The sequence below is a fragment of the Sturnus vulgaris genome, chromosome 3 (genome assembly GCF_052056855.1).
Source record: "Sturnus vulgaris isolate bStuVul1 chromosome 3, bStuVul1.hap1, whole genome shotgun sequence".
NCBI classification, from domain to species: domain Eukaryota; kingdom Metazoa; phylum Chordata; class Aves; order Passeriformes; family Sturnidae; genus Sturnus; species Sturnus vulgaris.
In genome coordinates this window covers 16,177,251-16,201,639 of record NC_142245.1, presented here as the reverse complement: position 1 = coordinate 16,201,639, position 24,389 = coordinate 16,177,251, and the positions used below count along the sequence as shown (strand labels likewise).

The 24,389-nt window shown below is 43.8% G+C and overlaps 2 protein-coding genes across 3 annotated transcripts in view; one reads left to right on the top strand and one right to left on the bottom strand.

The window, feature by feature from the left end:
• The first annotated feature begins 4,534 nt into the window (after positions 1–4,534).
• Positions 4,535–18,668, top strand: MSH6 (mutS homolog 6). Its single transcript, XM_014877415.2, has 10 exons — positions 4,535–4,749; positions 6,298–6,500; positions 8,921–9,093; positions 10,239–12,777; positions 14,005–14,270; positions 14,808–14,925; positions 17,048–17,137; positions 17,672–17,826; positions 17,992–18,191; positions 18,512–18,668. The coding sequence occupies exons 1-10, from the start codon at positions 4,535–4,537 to the stop codon at positions 18,591–18,593; spliced, it is 4,041 nt and encodes a 1,346-aa protein (XP_014732901.2). The 3' UTR covers positions 18,594–18,668.
• The window catches only part of FBXO11 (F-box protein 11), a 70,185-nt gene continuing 64,430 nt past the window's right edge, over positions 18,635–24,389 (bottom strand). For both annotated transcript variants that reach the window (XM_088161044.1, XM_088161043.1), the window contains exons 17-23: positions 24,297–24,373; positions 24,053–24,196; positions 23,061–23,171; positions 21,822–21,929; positions 20,550–20,658; positions 20,050–20,148; positions 18,635–19,970 (exon numbers count right to left, since the gene is read on the bottom strand). In XM_088161044.1, coding sequence (XP_088017170.1) covers positions 19,841–19,970; positions 20,050–20,148; positions 20,550–20,658; positions 21,822–21,929; positions 23,061–23,171; positions 24,053–24,196; positions 24,297–24,373 — 778 coding nt within the window. In that variant the 3' untranslated portion in view covers positions 18,635–19,840. The remainder of the gene's footprint in view (positions 19,971–20,049; positions 20,149–20,549; positions 20,659–21,821; positions 21,930–23,060; positions 23,172–24,052; positions 24,197–24,296; positions 24,374–24,389) is intronic.

Genomic DNA, 24,389 nt, shown 5'->3' with positions numbered 1-24,389 from the left:
CTCAGCTCAGCAGAGACACAGAGAAGGTTAGTGCACATAGCTGGTGCTTCAAACACACACCAAAGTGAAATTTCCTAGACTGCTCTTGACATTAATTCTCACAGATAACACTCTCTTAGCAAATTTTGTCTGACAATCTTTCAAAAGTTTGATATCAACAATTTTTTTTTTCCTTGAGGGCCCAGCCCCTGCCTGAGTGATGCTCCCTGCAGCTGTGCCTGCCTGCAGCTCTTCCTCCTGGATTGACCCTGGATCTGATCCACGCCCTCAGCTTGTCTGGGGCTGCTGTGGGGACCAGCACCCTGCACTGCCCACACAGCTCAATGTCCAAGTGGAAACCAGGAATGAGTGGTGCCCCTCAGACTGGGACCAGTGGCATTTAATACCTTCATCAATGACATAGACAGTGACACCAAGTGCAGCACGTTTGTAGAGGACACTAAGCCAAGTGGTGCAGCTGATGTGCCTGAGGGACAGGGTGACATCCATGGGGATCTGGACAGGCTTGAGGCCCATAAGAATCACATGAAGCTCAACAAGACCAAGTGCTGCACAGAGGTCAGGGCAAACCCCAGTACCAATACAGCCTGGGGGATGAAGGGGTTGAGAGAAGCCCTGCCATGAAGGACCTGGGGATTCTGATGGATGAAAAATTGAATGCTGTCCCTTCCAGCCCAGGCCATTCTGTGATTCAGATGCTGCATCAGCTGGGTCAGCAAAGGCTCTGCCTCTGCCAGGAGCAGCCTTGCTCCTGGTGCTCCCTGAGCCTCACCAATTTGCTCTTGACTGTACCTGGCAACTCCAAGAGCAAGATCCCTCTCCTGAGGAATGATTTTTCCTTCCTGTTAAATGTATCTTCCAAAGAATATTGAGAGATAGCAAACAGTACAGAAGATAAACAATCAGGCACCTGGCCTCAAGAGCACTTTGCTTTTCTGTTGTAGTTATTAAGTATCCTTCTTGATATACATGACTTCAATTTTTTCCAGAAATACCTCAAAATTACCTTGTTAGCCTTTTCCTTATTCCAGCAACTAACAACATAGAAATTAATTACTCTAAACTCTGGATGAAAGCCTATATATAGCAGAGGGTCACTGTAGAATCTAGAAAAGCTAGGCATAGACCAAGTTGTTTCAGCTTCAAAAAAATTGAGGTATTACCTTGAAAAAAGACAAATCCTTGCCACTTTCACTGTTTCTAGAATGGAAAATTTTCAGAACCACCTCGGGAGCTAAAAATTCAGTAACAACACCTTTTGCAGCCTCCTATCAAACAACTTCAGGCTTTCATGTTCCAATTATTCTAGAACCTACTCTGTTGAGATTGGCAGAAGAAGAAGTAGAATTATGCATTTTACTAGGGAGAAGATGGAGACCCTGTCCTAAAAACCCTCTCAGCTTGAGTTAATGTGAATGGCTCTACCAGGCATTAGTGTGGATGGAGAAATTGGCACCAGGAACAAGCAGGATGAAGAGAGAGGACGTGTGTGCCAAGCAATAGCATCCGAGTGTCTGCCAAGAACTGATAAGCTCCAGAGACTTAACAGTCCTGCTGAATCCACAAGAACTGATAAACTGAGCACAGACACTCTGCCAAATTTGTCCAAATCCACTGGCATCAGCCATGGGTTGTACAATACAGGCTACATCCATGAAGGCTGCTATATGGAAAACTACAAGATTATCTGTCTATCTATCCATCTATGGGTATGATTATATAAAACACACACACACATATAAGTGATGAAGAAAAATGATCTGGAGGGACTTCCTGAACATCCTGACACATCAACACACACCTCTGCTTTTAAGGAACCAGCTGGGATTGGTCTCCCAACTCCTGCTCCACTCGTCAGTGCAGATGTTCATGAACCACATGAGGGAATAAATGAATGCAGTATGTAATAAGTCCCTTGCTATTAATAACAGCATAACAAAAGATACCTAATAAATGCTGTTGTGGTATGTTTCCCCCAGCCTGATCCCAGACAAAAGGGGTTATACAACAACCCAATATTGCAAATTTAAATTTCTACATTTTTTGTGGATACCATCTTAGCAAGGGTGTCTGATGTTGGATCCAGACTTTCTAAATTACAGACTTAGGTATGCTTCCAGTGTGGCATTTGGCTGCCACTATAAACAGAGGCATGCCCAGACACACACACGAGGACACCCTAGACCTGGAGAATTGAACCTGGAGAACTGGTATCATGGAATGGGACAAATTAAAAAGTTGCCAGGCCCCTCACCCAAGTTTCTGGACCACGTGGTCTGTAAAGTGTAAGGATCACAGTCTCTTCTTGAGACATTCACAGTGTTGCCAAATCAGTAACCTGTCCCTCTTCTAGCAGAGCCACCAGGACTGACCCATGTTCCTCCCAGCCTGAAGAAACTCCAGAGCTACCAAACTCGACCCCAACAATAAAATGACTTCCGTGCCACTCATACCATCTTGGATCAGGAGGCCACCAAATTCAGATGACCCTCCATGTTTTCCTGTTTTCCATGTTTTCATCTCCATTCCTCATATGAACAGACAAGAGTCATATCCAGGAAGAATCTATCAGGAGTTTGTTCAAAATAGTCTTTATCTTTAAAAATGGGCCTGCTTTCAGCATTCACCCAAATTTTTCCCCTTCCTGCCTCATCCCATCTCCCTGCTTCTACCTGCCAGATGGATGATCGCTGTAATTTTCCAGAAAAATTTAAATTGTGTTGCCTATTTACAGCAAAAATTTGACGAAAATGGGCTACCCAGACACTTGTGCAGTACCGGTCCTGGTGAGTGTTTTTGATAGGAGCAGCAACAACTCTGATTGTTTCTGAATGCAATAGATGACCACCTAAATGGAAGTTATGTTTTGATGCTAAAAGGAAATAATTCTTTTGGAAGGAACAGGCTTTCAAAATCCTTCCGTATCAGCTGGATTTGCAGGACCTCTTGTGGTTAAAGCCCTAACTTGCAGTTCCACGTTTTTCCTGGCAGTGGGAGTGCACCTGTGGCTTTTTCTCCGTCAGTTGTGCAGAAGGGGAGGCTTCGGCTTGAAATGTTAAGTAGAAATGTTAGTGAAAGGAAAAGCTGTGCTAACTGGCTTCTGGTGACGGCAATTTTTTTTTTTTGGTCAATGCTCTTGTATCTCAAGCATACAAGTCAAAAACAATGAAATGCAATTGTCTTACAGAGTCACAGAACCACAGAATACTCCGAGCTGGAAGAGACCCACAAGGATCATCATAGCCCAGCTCTTGGCCCTACACAGGATAGCCCCAAGACTTGCACCATGTCTTATAATGCATCAGAAAATTGCTTTTAAAGGACATAGCCTCACCAATTAATATGAAAAAAAAACCCCAAACTGTAGGAAGAGATCCTGTTTTAGCCACCACTTCTTAGCTTTGTTGTGCATCTGTCAGTGAAACCAGCAGAGAAGTGGGGCTGGCAGCTGTACAAGCTTCTCCTTCAGCCACTTACGAGATTCTCCTCTTCCCACTGCAGTGCTGCAGGGCAGGAAGGAAGTTGTCCGATGCCAGTGCCACAATTTCTCCTTCCTGAGGATGTTTTTGTGAGGGGGCTCCACCATTAACCATAACAAGCACTGTGGCTCCATGGCAGACACACAACAGGGTTTGGAGTAGCTGTTGTCCCCAAATGGGTGCCTTGACTTGGTATGCGAGAGACCAACCCATACAGAGTTGAGGTATTTGAGTTATTCAGTTTTGCACAGAAAGGGGAGCTGGGGGGCAAAGCCACAATACCAGCACGATGACTACCAAAGCCTGTCAATAATTTATACATTTTAGTAAACAAAAGCATTAATATTAATTGACTAAATGTTAGGTGGTTCTGTTACTGATTAGTATTCTGTCTTCTGCTTATTAATGATTCTCTTGCTTCTCCTGCTAATTAGTCCCATACTCAGTCTTTCTCTTCTTTTGGGTCAGTGGCTTTCTTGGGTCCATGAGTTGGTGAGATGGTGGTCACCATCTCCCCGTGCCAGAATTACCTTTTACCCAATTGGAGCTGGTTCAGCACAGTTGCTGAGTTGTCTTTATTAGTTTCTTCCTTATCTTTGGGGTCCTGCCAAATGTCCTTGTGGCCCATAAATTCTGCATTCTTTGTGTCCACTGTCAGCAGTGCATCCTTCTCCCCAGGCTTTGTTAACCTCCCCCGAGGTCGGAGATTACACAGAGCCCTAAACCTTAGCGAGGTAACTCCACCGAGTAATTTGTCATACTAACACCTGGACGTCACTCAGGGATCGCTCGTTAGCTGCTGTTTCTAAAATCTCCTTTCCCGCTGATTAGGCTGGGAGGAAGCATACGAAGATCACACATCACAGAACATCCTTTCTTTGTGAAGTCGTTTGCAGCTCCGCGTTTTGCGCCAATCGGGCCCGCGGGGACAGACGGGCTGGGCCGGTCCGGGCCCGTCCCTCAGCGTTTCCCGCCAAGGCTGAGGCGGGGCCGGCCCGGGGCGGGGCCAGGCGCGGGTTTGGCGCGCAGGGCGGCCCGCGCTCCCCGCCGCGGCCATGTCTCGGCAGAGCACTCTCCTTCGCTTCTTCTCTAAGGCCGCCCCGCCGCCGCCGTCGCCGGCCGGTGCCGAGCCCCGCGCCGAGCCCCGCCGCGCCTCGGAGGAGCGGAATGGCCTGCAGGCCGCCGGCAGCCCCCCGGGCGGGGCGGGCCGAGCGGCGGCGCGGCGCGGGGAGAAGGGCGCGGGGGGCGGCGCGGCCGCCAAGGCCCCCAGGTACCGGCGGGGACGGACGGGGGAGGCCGCGGAGCGGGGCCCGCGGGAGGGGAGGGCGGGAAGGGCAGGCGGGACGGAGCTGCAGGCGCCGGAGGTCGCAGCGGGACCCGCGGGGTGTCCGTGTCGTCGTCCCCCCGCCGCTGCCCCGGTCCCCGCCATTCCCTGGATGTGATGCCCGGCCGGGCCCGCGGGGCTGGCCCGCAGCGGCCTGTGCTCCCGGCGGGCGGGACAACGGGACACCTTCGGGGGCGGGGGCGTGCGGTGGGGTTTGCTGTTTGGAGGTAGTGTTGCACTCGTGTTTTAAATTTGCTTTCCGTGCTGTATCAGAATGACACAGTGGGTTAGGCTGGAAGGGACAGTGGAGCATCTGGCCCAACCTCCCTGTTCGAGCAGGGTCATCCCAGAGCACATGGCACAGGATTGTATTCAGACAGCTTTGAATATCTCTAGTGATGGAGACTCCGCCTCTCTGGACAGTCGGCTCCAGTCACGCACACAGTTAAAAAGTTCTTCCTTGTGGTTTTATGGGACTTTCTGCCCTTTGTCTCCTGACCGAATACTTGGTACCACCAAGGAAAGCCTGGCTCCATCTTCTTGGTAACCCCTCATTTAGATATTTATACATATTGATGCAGTCACCTCTCAGTCGTCTCTTCTCGAGGCTTAGCAGGCCCAGCTCCCTCAGCCTTTCCTCTTAAGAGAAAAGACATTCCCATAATCATCTTTGTTGCCCTCTGCTGGACCCTCTCCAGGAGCTCCATGTCTCTTTTGTGCTGAACACCATGATAGCAAGTGTCCCACATGTCAGCAAACTGAGTGTCACTGGTTGTTGGGCCACAGCCTGCAGGAGTGTCCCAGCCATCCTCTGTGGGAGTGTGGCTGGGGTGAAATCTGTGGGAAGGAGGAGAGAGCAAGTAAAAGCTTCATCACGTGATTTGCAGTGCAAGTAGAGTTTTTTATTTGTTCATTTTTTGTAGCCTGAGGGTTTTTTAAGTCTTATTCTTTTCCTTAGGTACCTGGTTGAAAATTGGTTTCTACAGGAAAAGAGCATGTAATGACAAGACAAGGGGGAATGGCTTCAAACTGAAAGAGAGTGGGTCTAATTAGATATTAGGAAGAAATTCTTCACTGTGATGTTGGTGTGACACTGCCATAGGTTGCCTAGAGAAGCTGTGGATGCCCCACCCTTAAAAGTGTTCAAGGCCAGGTTGGATGGGGCTTTGAGCAGCCTGGTCTAGTGGAAGGTGTCCCTGAGCATGGCAAGGGATGGGGACTAGGTGATCTTTAGGGTTCCTTTGAACCCAAACCATTCTGTGATAAAGCTCTGTCTCTGTGGGGATCTGGCAGAGCTTGGAGGAGTAAATCAAAAAAGTTTGAGAAGTGGTGGTGGTAGTATGGAAGAACGGTGTAATCCAGGTTACACCCCATGGGAGGCTTCCAAAGACCATAAGAGGGCAAAATGCTCAGCACCAGTGTGCAGTAACATTTATGAAGAGAGCTGTTCCAAATGTTTGTATTCCTCTAATGACACATTCGTTGTCTCTGCAGTGTCTCCTGTGAGTATTCTCCCGGGGACTTGGTGTGGGCCAAGATGGAAGGTTATCCCTGGTGGCCGTGTCTCATATACAATCACCCCACTGAAAGAACAATAGTCAGAGGAAAAGGAAAATCCACTCGAATCCACGTGCAGTTCTTTGATGACAGCCCTACCAGGGGTTGGGTCAGTGTTAAATACCTGAAGCCATATAAAGGTAAGAGATAGAAACAAAACTGTTTGAAACTGAAATATGCCACTTCTTTTGGAATTACAGGCTCGGAATATAGGTTATATTATTCTCCATCGAGAAAGACCAGCAAAACCAAGAGTAGAATTGAGCATGTTTTGTGCTTTGTAAGTGACAAGTTTTGAGGGTTACAGGTACAGTTGTGTTTATACAGTTCTTGAAATATAAAACACTAAGCTCTTTTGTTTTTTAGATTAGAACAACTAATTAAGCAAACTTAAAACTTGCTAATGTTTTAGAGATATTTCCTTTATTTCTCCCATCAGTATAAAAATTATGTAAAGGACAAATCCAATATTTCCACTTTTATCCCTGAAATCCTTAAAATGTTAGGAGTGTCAAACCCAATTTTTAAGCAGCTATTTGAGAACTACAGTATGTCCAGAAGTAAAAGGCTAGGCCCAGGATATTGGGTAAATAAAACTAATTGTGCTGCAGTGTTTCTTCTTAGCAGTGCAGCAGTTTTGTAAATAAAATATATAACTTGAGTGTTTTTGAGGACAGTGCTTGTAGTTACAGATCAGAGTTGAAGTTCGTGATACTGAAGAAATGACATGGCTAACTAGTGATAATCAAATGTAATCAAGAGTTAACATTTTGCATAATCTCACCTTTTTAATAATCATAATCTGTTTTTCTCTTTTCATAATTTTACTGTTGCTGAAAACGAAATCATTGGCTGTAAGCTGTCTTGTTGGTCAGATAGTTCCTATGTAATACAGTATTTCTGATGCCCCATAAGATTTGCTTGTGTCACTGAAAAAAACGGAATTGAAACATTTTATCCCTTTTTACAAGTCAGAGTTCCATTTGTGATCATGTAGCCATGTTTTTGTCTCCTCTATACTTCAGTGTACTGCACTTCAGCCATAGTTTTAAATTAAAAAGGTAATATTATTGCTATGAGTGTTAGTATAATTTTTTGCAAGTAAATTGGTCCATGGTTATATATGTCTTTCCTAAAAGTATTTGAAAACATTGAAAGTATTTTAAGAGCTTGCAGTTGCATTCAAAAGCAAATACAGGTAAGGCGAATTAATCTGTTTACCAAAAGAAAATTGTGAAAAAGACGTTTAAGCACAGATAGACATCTATCACAGGAAAAGTGTTGAATGCAGAACAGAATAAAATCATTTAAAATACCTGGCTTGCTTTCAATTCAAACAAAAGCATCTTTATATACAAAGGGAGAGTGTTAGATTCTTTGGGTAAGAAAATGGAGACGTTTCTTGGGTTTGTGTCATTTTTTTGTACCTGAGTAAATGCAGACAGCACAGCACCTGTAACAGGTGGGCATGGAGAAGGTGGAGGTGCATAGCAGTTGGTTAAATGAATATGCAGGTGTTGCACAGTTGAGTGTGCAGCTCAATTACATGAGAAGATTTTTCTCCTGACATTGTTCAGTCGCATTTAATATTAATGCAAAATATTTTTAGACTGCCTCATTGCAGTTGGAGAACCATAAGGAAGGTCTGGATTGTTGCCTTTGTACTGTAGAAGCAGTTACTTGTAACTCCCTGCTTTGCTACTGCAAACTCGGAGTTGATTGTGAATAAGAATTTTGTTTGAGTTGTTTCTGGGGTCTTTGGCCTCCTCCAAGTCTGCTGCCTTTGTCTGCCACTGGTTTAGAGCTGAAGCTTCTGTCAGTAGTGGTGGATGATGGGATTCACAAGAGTGGGAAAAATGACCTGAAATCAGTCTGTAGATTGGTTGGCTTTGGGTTTGTGTCCTGTGCAGGTGGTGGCAGGAGGAGCTGTGGTGCTCGGGGGCTGTGCAGGAGGATGAGGGAATGGCGCAGTTATTAATAGCAGGCTTTGTTCACTGCCCTGCAGTGTAAGGCTGAGTGGCCAGCGTGATTGGCCACCAGCTAATCTGGCTAATGGGCTGGGCTGGGTGCCTGGCTGCACTCAGAGCAGCAGTTCGGAGGCCAGCAGAGCTTTGAGGTCTGTGCCATAGGTGGCTTGTGTCTAGAAAGTGAAGATAACTGGTTAACTTATCTGTCATTGCTGAAACAGCCCTGTGGTCTCAGTCAGGACTGTGCTGTGCTGCCAGTGTGAAGCGTTAAATTCAGTACTAACTACAGTCAGTGTGAGGGTATTCAGAGCTCAGCTTAGGAGTGCTCACATGTGCTAATGAGTTACAGAAATAGAAGCAATTCTTCAAGTGTTCATGTAGGTAGGCATTTCATTTGTGAGTGTGTACACATTCCCGGGGTAGCTTATCAGCCTGAAGAAGTGATAAGTTGCTGTATTTAAGATGTGGTGGGAATGAGTGGTAGCAGCACAGAAGTTTAGTTATCTGAATATGAATGTTTGTTGCCTGAATGCATTTAAAAGTGGACTGTGAACACTGTTCATCAGTTCCTAACAAATCTGTGGTTTTTACAGGTTCATCAGATGGTGAGACAATGAAGGGAGGTATGTTTTACAGCACAAAGCCTGAAATTAAAAGAGCCATGGTGCTGGCAGACGATGCCATGAGCAAAGATAAAACCAAGAGGCTTGAACTGGCAGTATGCAATGAACCTTCAGACACAGAGGAGGAAGAGGAAGAAATGGAGGTAAAATGTTTCTTAATTGCTGTAATTCACAGAAATATTGCTAGAACTTAGAAGCTGTGACTTTGAACTAAGCATGGAGTATCCTGCAATTCTCTGGTAACTGTAATCACAGCTTATCTCGTCGTTCATCTTGCACACATATGTATCCATGTCTTTTTTTTTGTACTGCTTCTGTGTTGTCAGGTCATATGCTGGTCTCTCATCTTTTCTAGTTGGAAAGACAAGTCTCTTTGGTGTTTTGTATGGTAAGGACTGACCTGTGAATCTATTTAACTTCTCTGACTCTCTTCACTCATCACTCCATGGTGACCTACTTTTTCACTCAGAAATGCTTTTTTCTGGTGCATGGTTTTATCTTCTCTATCTGTTATTCATAGTCCAAGTTGTCCTAAATTTGATCTGAAGTTTTAGTGTGTCTTAATGTATAAAATTTTTAACTATTCATCTAAGGCATTAAATTGAATTTTTGGAGCCCACCCTCATCTTGTGGAGTAGCACTAAAATGCCAGCTCTTGAACTGTAAACACCAGTTTTGGTGGAGTAGCTAAAAAGTAGTATTTTATTGTATTGTATTCATGTTGTGTTGATTTAGCTATTATTTCAGTAGCACCATAAAAGCACATAGTCTTGGAAGATATTTCTTTGGAGAGGAATGGTATGAGGAAACTGTCAGTGGGATGGTGGTTTCCCTTAGCTCCTCATTTACTCTGCACTGTTGACAGTGTCCTGAGGGACAGGTGCTTCTCCAGGCATTCTTATGTGCAGTGACACTTTGTACTCACTCCACTGCTGGTTTTCCATTAAAGTTTGAGGCTGAAAAGGCAAATAATGGAGTTGCTTTTCTTTTTCCTACATGTGCCATATTCTTTTTTGTGTAGTTTAAATGCTTTGTTCCTCAGCATCACGTATGCACAGTAATGAGTCTCTAAAGAACATAAATAAGAGTAATTATTCCATTGGCCAGTAGTAGTTAGTTATCCAGAAAAAACCTGATTTCTCTTAAGGTAGGTGGAATTGGCTGTGGCTCTGCTTTCTCTTGCTTGAAACATCATAGGTACTACGTTATTGTACATTTTTGCACTTCTTTATGCAGCAGTATCTTTGTAGCCAGAATTATCTACAGACAAAATAATTTATTTTTCCAGGAGATGAGTGAAAACGCATCAGGCAACAGTGAAGACTACAATAGTGAGGAGGATGTGAAAAGCAATAAGCGAGTGATGAGCAGGGAAAGAGCTGTAAAAGCCAAGAGAAGGAGAGTGTTGGATTCTGACAGTGACCACGATGGCTCTGATGTGGAGTTCAAGCCTGATGGGAAAGAAGCAGCAAGCAGTGAGGAAGCCAGTAGTGGGGTGGATGAAAATGAGTCTTCTGACACAGAGACAGAGAGCATTGCAGAGAGCCCTGTAAAAGTCCCATCTAAACGAAAGAGAGGAGAGGTGAAAAAGCCTGCTAAAAGGAGTAGCTTGGGAAGTGAATGTTCTGAAACTCCCAAAAGAGCAGCAACAGTCTCTTCAGAAGCCAAGTCTAAGCTGACATCGTTTGCAGCGCCTGAAAGTTTTGAATCTCAAGCAAATGCTTGCGGTGGAAGCAATGGTGCCTTCTCAGTGTGGGAACACGAAAAGCTTGACTGGCTGCAAGAAGGGAAGAGGAAAGATGCGCACAGGAGGCGTCAGGGTGACCCTGATTACGACCCCTGTACTCTGTATGTGCCTGAGGATTATCTCAACAAGTGCACCCCTGGCGTGCGAAGGTGGTGGCAGCTCAAAAGCCAAAACTTTGATGCTGTGATTTGCTACAAGGTTGGAAAGTTCTACGAGTTGTATCACATGGATGCAGTCACTGGCGTGAATGAGTTGGGCCTGATCTTTATGAAGGGCACCTGGGCCCACTCAGGTTTCCCAGAAACCGCGTTTGGCCGATTCTCTGATGTCCTGGTGCAGAAGGGCTACAAGGTGGCGCGCGTGGAGCAGACGGAAACGCCTGAAATGATGGAAGCGCGCTGCAAGTCAGCGCGGCACTCCAGCAGGTTTGACAAGGTGGTGCGCCGGGAGATCTGCAGGATCATCACCAAGGGAACCCAGACCTACAGTGTCATGGACTGCGATCCCTCCGAGAACCACAGCAAGTTCCTGCTGTGCGTGAAGGAGAAGGAAGACTCGGCCGGGACGCGCGTGTACGGGGTCTGCTTCGTCGACACCTCCATGGGGAAGTTCCACATTGGCCAGTTCCCAGACGACCGCCACTGCTCCAGGTTTAGGACTATGGTAGCTCATTACACCCCTGTGCAGGTGCTGTTTGAGAAGGGGAATCTGTCTGTGGACACACAGAAGATACTGAAGGGCTCCCTTGTTTCTTGCATTCAGGAAGGGCTGACCTCGGGCTCCCAGTTCTGGAATGCATCTAAAACACTAAAAGTCCTTCTTGAGGAAGGATATTTCAAGGAGAAGCAGAATTCTGAAAACGGATGTTCTCTGCCCTCTGTAATCAAATCTCTGACTTCAGAGAGTGACTCCCTGGGATTAACCCCTGGTGAAAACAGTGAATTAGCTTTGTCAGCTCTTGGGGGATGTGTCTTCTATCTCAAAAAATGTCTGATCGATCAGGAGCTGTTATCACAGGCAAACTTTGAGGAGTATGTCCCTGTGGATATTGCTACTGCAAAAACGGTGAGTTCAGGTAGTTTGTTTGCCAGAACCGGCCAGCGGATGGTGCTGGATGGAGTCACCCTGATGAACTTGGAAGTCCTGCAGAATGGAACCAACGGAACCATAGAAGGTACTTTGTTGGAAAGGATTGATTCTTGTTGTACACCGTTTGGGAAACGACTCCTGAAACAGTGGCTCTGCGCTCCACTTTGTAATCCTAAATCCATCAATGATCGTTTGGATGCTGTCGAGGACCTCCTGGCAGTGCCAGATAAAATGTCTGAAGTCAGTGAGTGCCTCAAGAAACTGCCTGACCTTGAAAGGCTGCTCAGCAAAATTCACAGCATTGGGTCACCACTCAAAAGTCAGAACCATCCTGACAGCAGGGCCGTCTTCTATGAAGAACTCAAATACAGCAAAAAAAAAATCGCTGACTTTCTGTCTGCCCTGGAGGGATTCAAAGTAATGAATGAGATTGTCGATGTCATGGAGGAGGTTGCCAGTGACTTCAAATCCAGAGTCCTGAAGCAGCTGGTCACCCGCAAAGCCAAAAATCCTGACGGCCGCTTCCCAGACCTGAGTGCAGAGCTCACAAGGTGGGACACTGCCTTTGATCACAACCAGGCTCGGAAGACAGGAGTGATTACCCCAAAGGCAGGTTTTGACCCCGATTATGATGGAGCACTCCAGGATATCAAAGCTGTCGAGGAAGATCTTCAGAAGTACCTGGATAAGCAACGCAAGCTGCTTGGGTTCAAATCCGTGCAGTACTGGGGGACAGGCAAGAACCGGTACCAGATGGAAATCCCAGAAAGTGCCGTGTCTCGTAACCTGCCCGAGGAATACGAGCTGAAGTCGAGCAGGAAGGGCTACAAGCGCTACTGGACCAAGGAGATCGAGAAGATGCTGGCTGCGATGGTGAACGCCGAGGAGCGCCGCGATGCCGCCCTCAAGGACTGCATGAGGCGCCTCTTCTACAACTTCGACAAGAACAGCAAGGACTGGCAGACAGCTGTGGAGTGCATTGCTGTGCTGGGTAAGAGCTTTGCCTCCTTCTGACACAGTGAAATTAGCCCTGTGGCATGGAAGCTCGTTGCCAGCTCTTAACTTGTCGTTTGAAAGCTCTTGTTTGTGGCAATGGCTTTGATAATTAACAGTGATTCTCTGTCATTAAATAGCAGGACAGTTGCGGGCCTTGTGATGTTTGTAAACTCTTTCTTCATTTCTGTTGCGTGGTTGTAGATATGCAGCCAAGTTCAGTGTAGCTTGGTGGGCCCCACTGCTTCCCTAGCCTTGTGTGTGGATTAGTAGCTTCTTATTAAATGAAGGTAGACAAATTTAACCTGCTGGTAAGCTGCTTTCCATCTGAGCAGGAAGCTTTCTGGGTATCCTTTAAAAATAAAAGTGCTCAGTGTCAAGCTTTGAAGAAGGTAGTCTACTAAGGCTTACCCAAATCTTCCTTAAATTTCTGGGATAGAACAATCTCTTGTATTCCCTTCTTAGGACTGGCATACTTCTGTCCTGTGGATTTTCTGCTAAGATGAAGCACTCTGGGATGTCTTTGTTCCAGGGAAAAATGAAAGCACTCTCTGAATGCCACTAGAGCAGAAAAGGGAGGGCAGGCAGGGAGTGTTGGCTGGGAATGGATTTGCTGGGAGAGCTGGGAAGCAGTCTCATCAGCTACACCACAGCCTAGGGCAAGTGCTGAATTGGTTCCCAGCAGAGAGGAATTCAATGTCCAGGCTCAGCTGTAATGTGTGTACATAAAGCCTCTAAAATCATAAACAGTCTCATTGTGTAGGTGATCAGCTTTTAGAACCTCAGGGCTCAGCTGAGGGGTCTTGTGCTGCTGTTTTCTGCTGGACCAACAGTTTCAAGCAGAATTAGGATCCTTGACAAAGTAGTTCACTGTCACAGAAACTGATTTCCACCTTATTTGTTCTAAATAGAAAAAAAATGCAAGAAAATAGTATTTTATACATGTACTTTTGAAATGAAATGGTGTGGATTTTAAAGACTTTTAAACTAAAATAACTGTAGGGGAGCATGACATCTGTAGAAATCTGGAAGGAATGAGGAAAGACACTGTAAATATTCACACCTTTTACTTGTTCTGGAGTACTTCTTGGGTGTTTCCCTTACGAGGAAAATGGAATAAAATAGAAAATTGTTTCTACAAAATTGCTGTTCAATGAGTAAATTAATTCCAGTGTATGAAGAAATTTGAAAGTGTGAGTGACCAGAACTTCTCTTGATTTTCTAGATGTCTTGATGTCCCTTGCTCACTACAGTCAAGGTGGTGATGGACCCCTGTGCCGACCTGTAATCCTGCTGCCTATGGATAATGCTCCTCCCTTCCTGGAACTTAGAAATTCCCGCCATCCGTGCATCACAAAAACTTTCTTTGGAGATGATTTTATTCCCAATGACATCGTAATTGGCAGCAAGGATGACGGCAGCAGCAGTGAGGCCTCCTGTGTGTTGGTAACTGGCCCGAACATGGGTGGCAAATCTACGCTCATGAGACAGGTGATTGTCACATGTTCCAGGGTACCTCTGGGGTTTGGGTAAAGGAACTACAGGGCCTGGCTGTCATGGGTGTCACAGGAGGTCCCAGAAGTGGTCTGCAGGGTATGCAGCAATTGCACAGGCTGGTAGAAAATCCCATGTTCAGACAGATTTTCTGCTTTAGCGAGGGATGTTTCATTTGTCCTTGGAGAGGAAAAAGTGATTGAGTACTGTTTATCTTTTTCAAGTTACTTACCCAGGACTTGGCATCAGCTGGCAAAAGATGCTTCTGCAGGTTGAACAAGACAAAACTAGAGATCAGCAGGGAGGTTGCTCTATGAACACTGCTTGCTGTGATAATTTTTATTTTGAAGGCTTTCAGAGTAGTTCAGTTGTGCCAGAGTTGATGCTGCTGTAGCCTGGAGCTGTTAAAGCAGCGGGAAGCTTTATGTACTCCAGTCCGTTTTAGGGGAAACACAGCTTCGTGGCCTCACTGTGTGTGTGGAAGTGAAGCTGCAAGCAGCAGTGCAAATGTGAATGTCCCTGTTTGCTGTGCAGGCTGGTCTCCTGGTGGTCATGGCCCAGCTGGGCTGCTACGTGCCCGCGGAAGCCTGCAGGCTCACACCCATCGACCGCGTGTTCACACGGCTCGGCGCCTCCGACAGGATCATGGCCGGTGAGTGTCTGGCACTGCACAGAGGGCTCTTGGCACAACTTTCTGCTTTGAGGAGCAATTGGAAAGGGGACAGTGTTTTGCAGGGAGAGCTGGGCAGTCTTGTTCAGAGTGGAGACAGGATTGCACTTAGGCTTTATATTTTTCATGTGTGTTCCCGTTCAATTTTTGACAGACTCACGGGATCACTTCCTAATGAATTTTAATATTAAAAGCCTAACTCCCAGCTGGCTGCAAATCTGAGGAGTATCTTTTTGTAGAATTGATTATATTCTACTCTCCCTTTTTCTTAGTGTTCTGAAATAGGACAGTGATGTTGGGAAAGCGGTTGCACAGGAGTTGTTTTTGTGCCTCCTTGCAAGGATTATAGAAGCCCCTTGTTTCAATCAGAATCAATCAGAATGTTTGAAATCTGATTTCTTCTGATGAGGAAGAGAGGCAGATGTCCTCCTTGGAAGCAGTAGTTGACAGCTCTTGGAGTATTCTGTTCCTTCAGTGGAGAGGAAGACAGAAGTGGAGGATGACATGACAAGTGGAATGGTAAAGTCTGCCAGTGGTGATGGGCAAAGTGCCACTGGGCTAGAAAAATAAAATGATTGTTGTGGTAGGAGTAGTATCACTGCTCGTTTAAGAAGGGCACAGATTTTCTGTGATCTGTCTGCTGAAAAATGTGGGTCAGTGAATATGAAAGGAGTTAAGCCCACTGAACTTGTTGCACAGAAGGAATTTGGAAATGAATCATTCAGAGTTCTTAATTAAAAAAAAAATATTTACACTTCCCAAAATCAATGCTTTTCTTCGCAGCTAGAGAATATTATTAAGGCTTTCTTTGCCTAGCTTGTCTCTATTTTGTTTAATTTCAGTACAAGAAGGAATCAAAAGTGTGGAAGAATACTTCAGTGCTTATGGTAGAAATGAAAAGGGCCCTTCCTTCATGAGAGATGGTCTAGCAAAATGTAGCATTTTCAATTTTTTTTCAGTTAACTGAAAACTATACATTTGACATTTCACATTGTGAGGGTGAACACTGCACAGAAACAGCTTTGAAATCTGTTCTTGATGCATTTGTGATGCACACTGTGTAGTTAGGAAAGCACAGCAAAAGTTCCACGGCAGTCACTTTGTAATGGATATCAGTGGGACTTTTATGAGGTTAATTTTTTAAGTAATATAATTTTAGGGCTTTATTTTCTGAAGAGAATAAACGGTTATTCTTAAATATTGTTAAAAACATATTAAATCCTGGTAATTTCTTTAAATAAATGCAGAAAATCAGGTGGACACTGCTTAATAATTCATATTGGAAAACTTATGGTAGAGCAAAGCAGTTCTCATGCAGCATGAGTACAGGAAATAAATGCTTGCCTTTAATGGAATAAATTGCATTAATTTGTTGCTACTTGTGATTACTTGTAATAGTCCCCATAAAGAACAAGTAAATCCTGACTTTTTAAGTGTGGCTTTATCATGTGGAGGGGTTTGAATAACTGTGTACTTCTGCTCATAATCTGCTAAAACAAATTTCAGGTGTAAATTTCAGGCCCTGTATTATCTGGGTTGCTGAAATTCCCATGAGATGCTCGAGCCTTAGCAGCAGAATATTGCTTTTGCCATACTTCATTCGAGGACAAGTAAAGCCTTTATTAGCCAAATCGTTCCCTTGTGACATCACAACCAAACCAGTAATTCCATTCACTCTGATTTTTTTTGCTTGTTTTTTTACTGGAAAGCCACACCTTTGGCCTGTCCTGTGCATTTAGAACACGAATGGGACAAAAGTTCTCCCCATCTTGTAGTTTTTGTGCCCCTTTTCTTGTCCAGCTGTTACTTTTGACTGGTGCTATTAAAAGTTAAGCAGGTGTGTTGGCCTGAAAACTTAATTAATTGTGCTTGTGTCTGTACTTGTACTCTAAGGAACCAAAACTTGTTTTTTCTGGTGAATGGGAAGCTGCTGTTTTCACACTGGAAAAAAAGTGTCATGTTTTTTGTTGATCTTCAGTTTGCTATTGAGTTTCACTTTAGCTTAACCAAGATTCTAGTGCAGATTAAATGAGGTTTTAGTTGTGGTTCTCAGATATTTGACTACTTCATGGCTTTTTTTTTCTTTTTGTCATTTCCTTTAAAGGTGAAAGTACCTTCTTTGTTGAATTGAGCGAGACTTCCAGCATTCTGCAGCACGCAACAGAGCATTCCCTTGTTCTCGTGGATGAACTGGGTAATAAGACTGTTTTGTAATAGATGGAAGCTAAATGTGAGGGATGAAAGACTGGCTGCAAGGTTTTTTTGTCTGAAAGGCAACCAAGTACACAGGGCCAGTTTCATCATAATGCTGCTGGTGTTTAACTGGTGTCTCAGCCTCTCTAACATTAACACATCTTGGGTGCCCTGGGAACTCATCACCACCTCCCACCCGCAGTCATTATTACCCTATTTCCAGCTGTGGTTTCCTGCTTTTCCTTTGCATAATTACTTGCAGTAAACCTCAGGAGAGCAGAAACTTTTTTTTTTTCTGGAGTGCAGAGGAGGGTGATTGTTACGGGGCCAATTCTCAGGTCACTTCCCAGAGATGGCTCTCACCCCTCACTGCTGTTTGTCTTGCACACAGCGGGGAGAGGAAAAAACACTACAAATGCATTGCTGCATTTATCTGCAGGGTGTCTGTCTCTCCGGCAGCATGTGAACTGTGGACTGACTTGACCGTGCCCTTTGTGTTCCTGAGTGTGACAAAGCTGTCCCGTTGTGTCCCCAGGCAGAGGCACGGCCACTTTTGACGGAACAGCCATAGCGAGCGCGGTGGTGAAGGAGCTGGCGGAGAGGATCCGCTGCCGGACGCTCTTCTCCACTCACTACCACTCCCTGGTGGAGGACTATTCCCACTGTGGGGCCGTGCGCCTGGGCCACATGGTACGTGTGTCACGTGGATGGGATTTTCCGCTGGAATCTCTCCTACTTTTCTGTGCTCTTCTGCCCCGAGAAACTGGTGTTTAGAGAACAGGACACGATATCCCCTGCATTTCTTAGGCTGCAGGGCAATATTGCAAACTCTGACTTGTGACTTGCTCTTCCCAGGCATGCATGGTCGAAAATGAGAGTGAAGATCCAAGCCAGGAAAGAATTACGTTCCTGTACAAGTTCATTGAAGGAGCCTGCCCAAAGAGCTACGGTTTCAATGCAGCAAGACTTGCAGATATTCCAGAGGAAGTCATTCAGCAGGGGCACAAAAAAGCCAAGGAGTTTGAAAAAACAACCATGTCGCTGAGAATATTTAGGTAAGGCCCTGGGTTTCTGTATTTAAGTTGCAAATTGCTTATAGGAACCCATTTTAATATTTGGGCAGTGGCTTTTGCTCAGTCATAGCTACTTTTGTGAGGGAAGGAGGTATGGTGGTGGGAGGGCAGATATGATGAGCAGTACTTTAAGCCTTGGGTCACTGCCAGTCTGAACTTGCACAAAGAGGTACTGGGCAGGGTGCTGCTGGCAGCCTTTACATCAGGCCCTGCATCCATATCTCCTAAAGCTGTTGCAGGAATGGGAACCTTAAGCTCTGGCCCTCAGTGTCCATGTCAATACAGGTGGTTATTTCCCCCAGGTACCTGTGCCAGGTGGTGGATGGAGCAACCAGTGATGCAAATGCAGTTCGGAAACTCATGGAGATGATCAACCGGCTTTAGGAACTTGCACGGGTTTCTCAAAAACGTGGGAGCGGACAACATTATGATCTAATAAACTTTATTTTTTAAAAATGACCATTTTTCCATTGTCTTTCCTAGGAAATTAAACCCTTTAACTCATACCTACCCTCTACATAATGGTTATTGAGTACTCCACAATATATTAAGTCTAGATGTTATGGTACATGCATACACTTTCAGGCTGTTGATTACCCACTGTCACCAATACACATAAATGGAAAAAAGCTATGAAACTGTATAGGGCTGTATATATACTTGTCTCAGCTTCATTAGAGCAGGAAATTGCTGTGATTTCCAGCAGGTTATGTAAGTAATGTCCAGACTGTTCAAAAAAAACTATGAACAGAGTAAAGTACAAGACTGTTTTGAGGAGACTTTCTACTGTGTACTTTAAAACATAGTAAAATTTCTTTCACAAAACTTAGTTACATGGGTACTTTGTTTTATAGTGCATTATAGTCTAGGAAGTCTCATTAAAACACTCGCTTTCTTTCTTTTGTTAGGGTGGTTTGAGTACAGACTATTGCTGGGGCAGGGGAGGAGATTATTCTAACTTCAGAGGACACCAGAAAAATTGCTGGATATAATTTAAGATTAGTGTTTTCTCTTTCATAGAAAGAACGTACATACTGGGACATGAGTACAGTTACAGCAAGTCTAGGTGTGCTAACAAAACAGGACACATTCAAGTACAATAAGGTTTTTTGCTTGAAATTAGAAACAAACTACATGAGATTAAAGCATTAAAATCATATTTCTCAATCTGAATAAATGTTAAAAAATCAAAAGAAATGCAGAAGTGCTAGCTCACATTTTTACCATGTTACAAAAGCAATTGGTACCCATGTCCATAAAGGCAGCAACAAAGAATGCTGCTTGTCTACAGAATAGTACTACTGCAAATTGGACTGCGTTTCAATGCTACTTGTAAAAACACCAGCTCTCAGAAGTTGGTATCTGTACAAAATTGCAGCTTATTTTTCTTCACTTCTGTCCCTTCAAAGTCTTTGTTTACACAGTAATGCTAAAACGCCCAGTTCTGTTATCCTGAGTCAACATATTGCCACTTTCTTTTTTGGTAGGTTGAGCTCCATAGTGTCAACACCTCACACATCCGCTTTAATACAGTCTCTTTCTGCAGAAATGGGCAAGTGTAACTTCCTCCAAAAAAAAAGTTTTAATAGTTATGATATTAGAATGGCAGGACTTTCTTTCTGAAAAAGAATTCAGTTGTGCTGCAATGTATTAGATTCTATAGGTGGAGCAGAGTCATATAGTGTATCTGTATCGTGTGTAGGCTCTCCGGCGAGCGTACAGGGATTGGACAGTGTTCCAGCACCACAGTCACAGAAAAACCTAAAACACAGAGAGACAGCTCTTAGTGGCCATTCCCTCCTGCTCTGGGAGCAGCCCCACGCCCTGGCTGGCAACGTACCTATCATGTCTAATGAATTCTACGTCGTGTCCTTGATGGCACTTCTTGATGCAGTTCACACAGATGGCGTTACGGTCTGTGGTGTTGCAAGTGTGACATCTGGAGGGAAAAGCAGCACGTTAGGCAGGAACCAAAAGGGAAGTGCTCCAGGAGGCTGGAGGGCCTGAAATGCACTGAAGGAAAGAGGGTGCATAGGACTGTAAAGTTTGAGAATTTTACACAAACTTGGGTTTCACAGCACGCTTTTTGTTACTTGTGTCACAAACACAGTCGTGCTGTGCAACCCCTTGGGCTCAGGTTCACAGAAACAATCTGTTTTCCTCAAGCCCAAAGTCAATTCCAGAAGATGGGAACTTGTTAGATCCTCTTCTGTTGCAGCTGAGGGCGAGCACACGTTTGTGTCTTCACTGACACTCAGCAACTGTTCTAAGGGCCTTGCTGGAAAAGAAAGGGGGTTTATTAGAAAGCCTTACTGTAGGTGATGGGAAAGAACCTGTTACCTGTAGAAGTCATGCATCGGGTAGCTGGTGTAGCTTGAGATCTTATATAAACACTGGCCTCTACTGACAGCTTTCTCTATGGCGTCTTGATTGTTCATTATTTTGTTATCTGTTGGGGGAAAAACATACAGAACTAATCACATCTGGATCAATGACTTTTTTTTCCCTTAAGGCACTGAAGCAAAGGGCCCATTAGGAACAGTTCTATACCCGTATTTCAGGTCAGCATTTAAGAATATAAAATCCTCAATGCCCAGAGTGCCATGCACTCCTGAAACAAGAAACTGTTCCTCTTTGCACATGGGGCATGAAATACCTGATAGCCTCCATTTAAATGTGTTTGAAAGCCTTTCATTTACCATAAGGCCTTTTAAGCATCCCTTAAGAAAGAGGAAAAGGATGGCTCTTTCCTCAGAAAAGCTTAGGAATAAGGTACTTTCCAACACAAAGGAAGTGGAAATTAGGTCTGACCAGCTCTAGTACTTCAAAGATGTGTCCAAGGCACAGTGAATTTGATTCTCTCTGTTACTCAACCACCTGATCTTCCTTCTAGTCCCAAAGTGCACCTCAGAAAGTTTTGCCCACTCCCAGTAGCATCAGAGCACAGAGTGATGCCATCAGGAAGCCCAGGTGCTGGGAAGCAGGGAGCCATAGCTTGTGTTTTACAAGGCGCAAATCATTCATAGGAAAGGGTTTAACAGCTACAGGCAAGTAGGTAAAAATCCTGCAAACAGAACCTTTTGCTTCTTGAATAACCTCCTGAGCTGTCTGGCATTCAGACCATTACTACCATCTCAACCGAGAGGATCCTGTTTCATGCACACTTCCCCACTATACAAGGGAATTTTATATATGTAAATTGTTCATATTTTCTGGAAAAAAAAAGTGTTTGGGATTGTGAATGTTCATACTTTTAGATCCCATTTCTTTACTGGACACTTGTTTTTGGATATGTGAGAAAAATACTTTCCATTGTACCAACTCAGAACTGGACTGTGAGATGGGCCAAAGATAAGGAAACATTTCAGAAGTGATTTTGAGACAGAAGAACTAATCACAGAATTTTAATATGACAGCAAAACCTTACGTTACCTTTTAAAGGCATCTGTCTAAACATCTTAGCACAGTTTAATGTGGCTCATTACCTTCAGCTGAAACTTAGTCACAACTCTGCTTAAGGTGGCAGCAGCTGTGAGCCACAAAGGGTACGATAAACCCAGGACCCAGCACCAAACAAGTGGCCAAACACAAGCCAGGAGGACTTGGGCTCACCTTTCATTGTGACATTGACACCAGATGCTAGAAATAAACCTCCAAAGCGGTTGTTGAAAATCTGATTGCCTTCTAATGTTGCAGTCGCATGATTTGTTATTTCAATACCTTTAGTGGGTCAGGGGAACAAAGGAGAGAAAAAAGTGGTAAAGTTAAATCCCTGGTGGTTGTGCATTTGTTCCTCTTGTAATCAACGGGTTGGTTGGTTGGGTTTTTTTTTTTTTTAAGCTGTCATAAACTCAAGGAGAAGAAAGGAAAATGACATAGCTACAAAACTGCACTGTAATTTGTTTCTGAACTGAGGTTCAAATGCTGCTGTTGAGTCTTTTCAAATAGCTACTGCTGGCATGCATGGTTTCTGGGAGGAACAACACAATAGTGGTTTATCTGATAATAAAATGCTACTATGTTCATGTTTATTTTCAAACGGGATATCTTTTTGGGTGCTAAGAGCTGTCATCTTCGTGTACACTTGAAAGTTCTTGTGCACATACCTTACCATTTAAAAATATATTTTTAAAAAAGTTCTCAAGATGGGCACCTAAAATTCATTTCTTTAATTCTTAGCTTTTATCAGTAACCCGTGTCTTCCAAGTCATTTGTCCGGGACTGCTCTTGACAGCAACCTATCCTTCCCCCCCACCACACTGAAACAACACCTTTAGAGGCTCTTCACAGAAAACTTGCTTCTTCTGAAAGAAAGATGGGAGAAAACTCAAGAATTCAATTTTTGATGAAATGGAATGGAATGCAAGACGTATGAAACTGTGATGATTAAACAGTAAAATTGAAAAAAATCACTGTTAAACATTCTTCATTTCTTTTGGAGCAACAAACGCTCAGCTTTGTGGAGTGAGAAAGTTGAACCTGAGATGCAATTCAAATCGCTTTAAAATGTATATTTGCTCCATTTCCTAGATTTTAAAGCAGTGATAAGATATTCATACCAGCATCCAGCACACCAGCTATTACTAAACTTTACCAATTGCTTCTAAAATAAAATAATGAAAAGTATTTCACAAAAAAAAATAGAAGACAGAATATGTGTCATTTCCCAACATGCTGTAATTCCAAGACTGCTGTAAATACACCCTGACTACAATCCTGAATTCTCAGATGACTTTTAGGATACACTGAAGGATATCCCAGTCTCTCTTAAAACCATGGGGTAAAGAAACTAGAGTAAGCCTTGTTAAGAGCTCACTCCAAGCTTCCAAATTTGATTTAAACAGCACAAACCTGCAGCAAACCCATCGAATATTCGGTTTTTCCTTAGCACAGGGTGGCTATTGGTGCTGATAAGAACACCAGCTTGAGCATTCCTGAAGATATCATTCTCTTCCAGAAGACCTATGACAGACCAACAAATGTTACATTTGAGCTTGGGAGCATTTCCTGACCTGTAACATTTCTGTGAAGTGTTTTCAAAGGATCTTATGTATCCCAATCCTGCTAATAACTCCTTTCATTTGGAGAATATGCACCAGTAGCACTGAGTTGTTCTCAGTGTATCAGTTTGGAAGTGTATTTCTTCAGTACACAGCATGGAATTTGCGATCATAGGCACCACTGAAGAAAACTAAGTCTTTCTGCTTTCCTAAATTTTCTTTGATTTTTCTAATACCTCTCTCTTCTTGTCTTCTAAAATAAGCAGACTGCCAAAGCCAAGCATTTTTTTTTGTTATAGGAAAAGATTACTTTAAAGTGCTGAGTTAAAGCTCACTTAGAGCAAGTGATTATCTACAGAATATCGGAAGCTGATATCAGGACACACAACAGTCAGGGGATTTCAGACAGAGACCATTTCTGAATTTACAAGTATACAAAAGATTCCTTAAACATCTGAGGTTTATTTCCTCCTGAGTCTTGGACACTCTGGCAGAACCTAAACTGCTCAGGTGCATGATTTTGACTACATGATTTGAATCCAACACTGTGTTTCAGGCAAATGGCAAAGCTTACAAGAGCAAACGGGGTAAAAGCACAGTCCTAAGCAGCAATCTAACACTTATCTTGGATGAGATTAATTACCTCTCTGCCTCCCACAGATTTCAGTATTACTAATGTAATTAAGGCTAAAAAGCATTAAGGGTATGTTCGCTATAACTATTTTATCACTTCAGAAGACAAGAGCTGTGTTTCTTAAGAGCACTTTAAAAATAACACTGCTTAAACTGAAATTTAGCTCTTATCCAGAACATTCAGTGAAAAACAGTAAGCGAAAAAGTTACCTCTTCCCCCATTAAATATACAGATGCCTCCATCTCTTCCGTCATGGATTTTATTTCTTCTTAGTGTAGGATTACTGTCTGTTTTAATCCATACACCAGCCATTGCATTATCAAAAATTTCATTGTCTTCTATAAATCCAAGCCCTAAAATTGAAGGAAGGGTGGGGGAAAAAAAGTAAAATAAATGAGAAGATAACACCACAGAACACAAACAATTCTGGATAAACATGAAAAACAAACCTACCAGAATTATAGACAAGAATACCACCGTTCTGACCACCCCAGATCTTGTTGCGTCTAATTTTGGGGTTGCTTCCAGTTCTAGAGTGAAATGTAA

Excerpts from the sequence above, each read along its gene's own strand:
- MSH6 (XM_014877415.2), top strand. The coding sequence starts at position 4,535 with ATGTCTCGGCAGAGCACTCTCCTTCGCTTCTTCTCTAAGGCCGCCCCG. Across the intron at positions 12,778-14,004 it reads GGAGTGCATTGCTGTGCTGG|ATGTCTTGATGTCCCTTGCT; the intron begins GTAAGAGCTTTG and ends TTGATTTTCTAG. Across the intron at positions 17,138-17,671 it reads TGTTCTCGTGGATGAACTGG|GCAGAGGCACGGCCACTTTT; the intron begins GTAATAAGACTG and ends TTGTGTCCCCAG.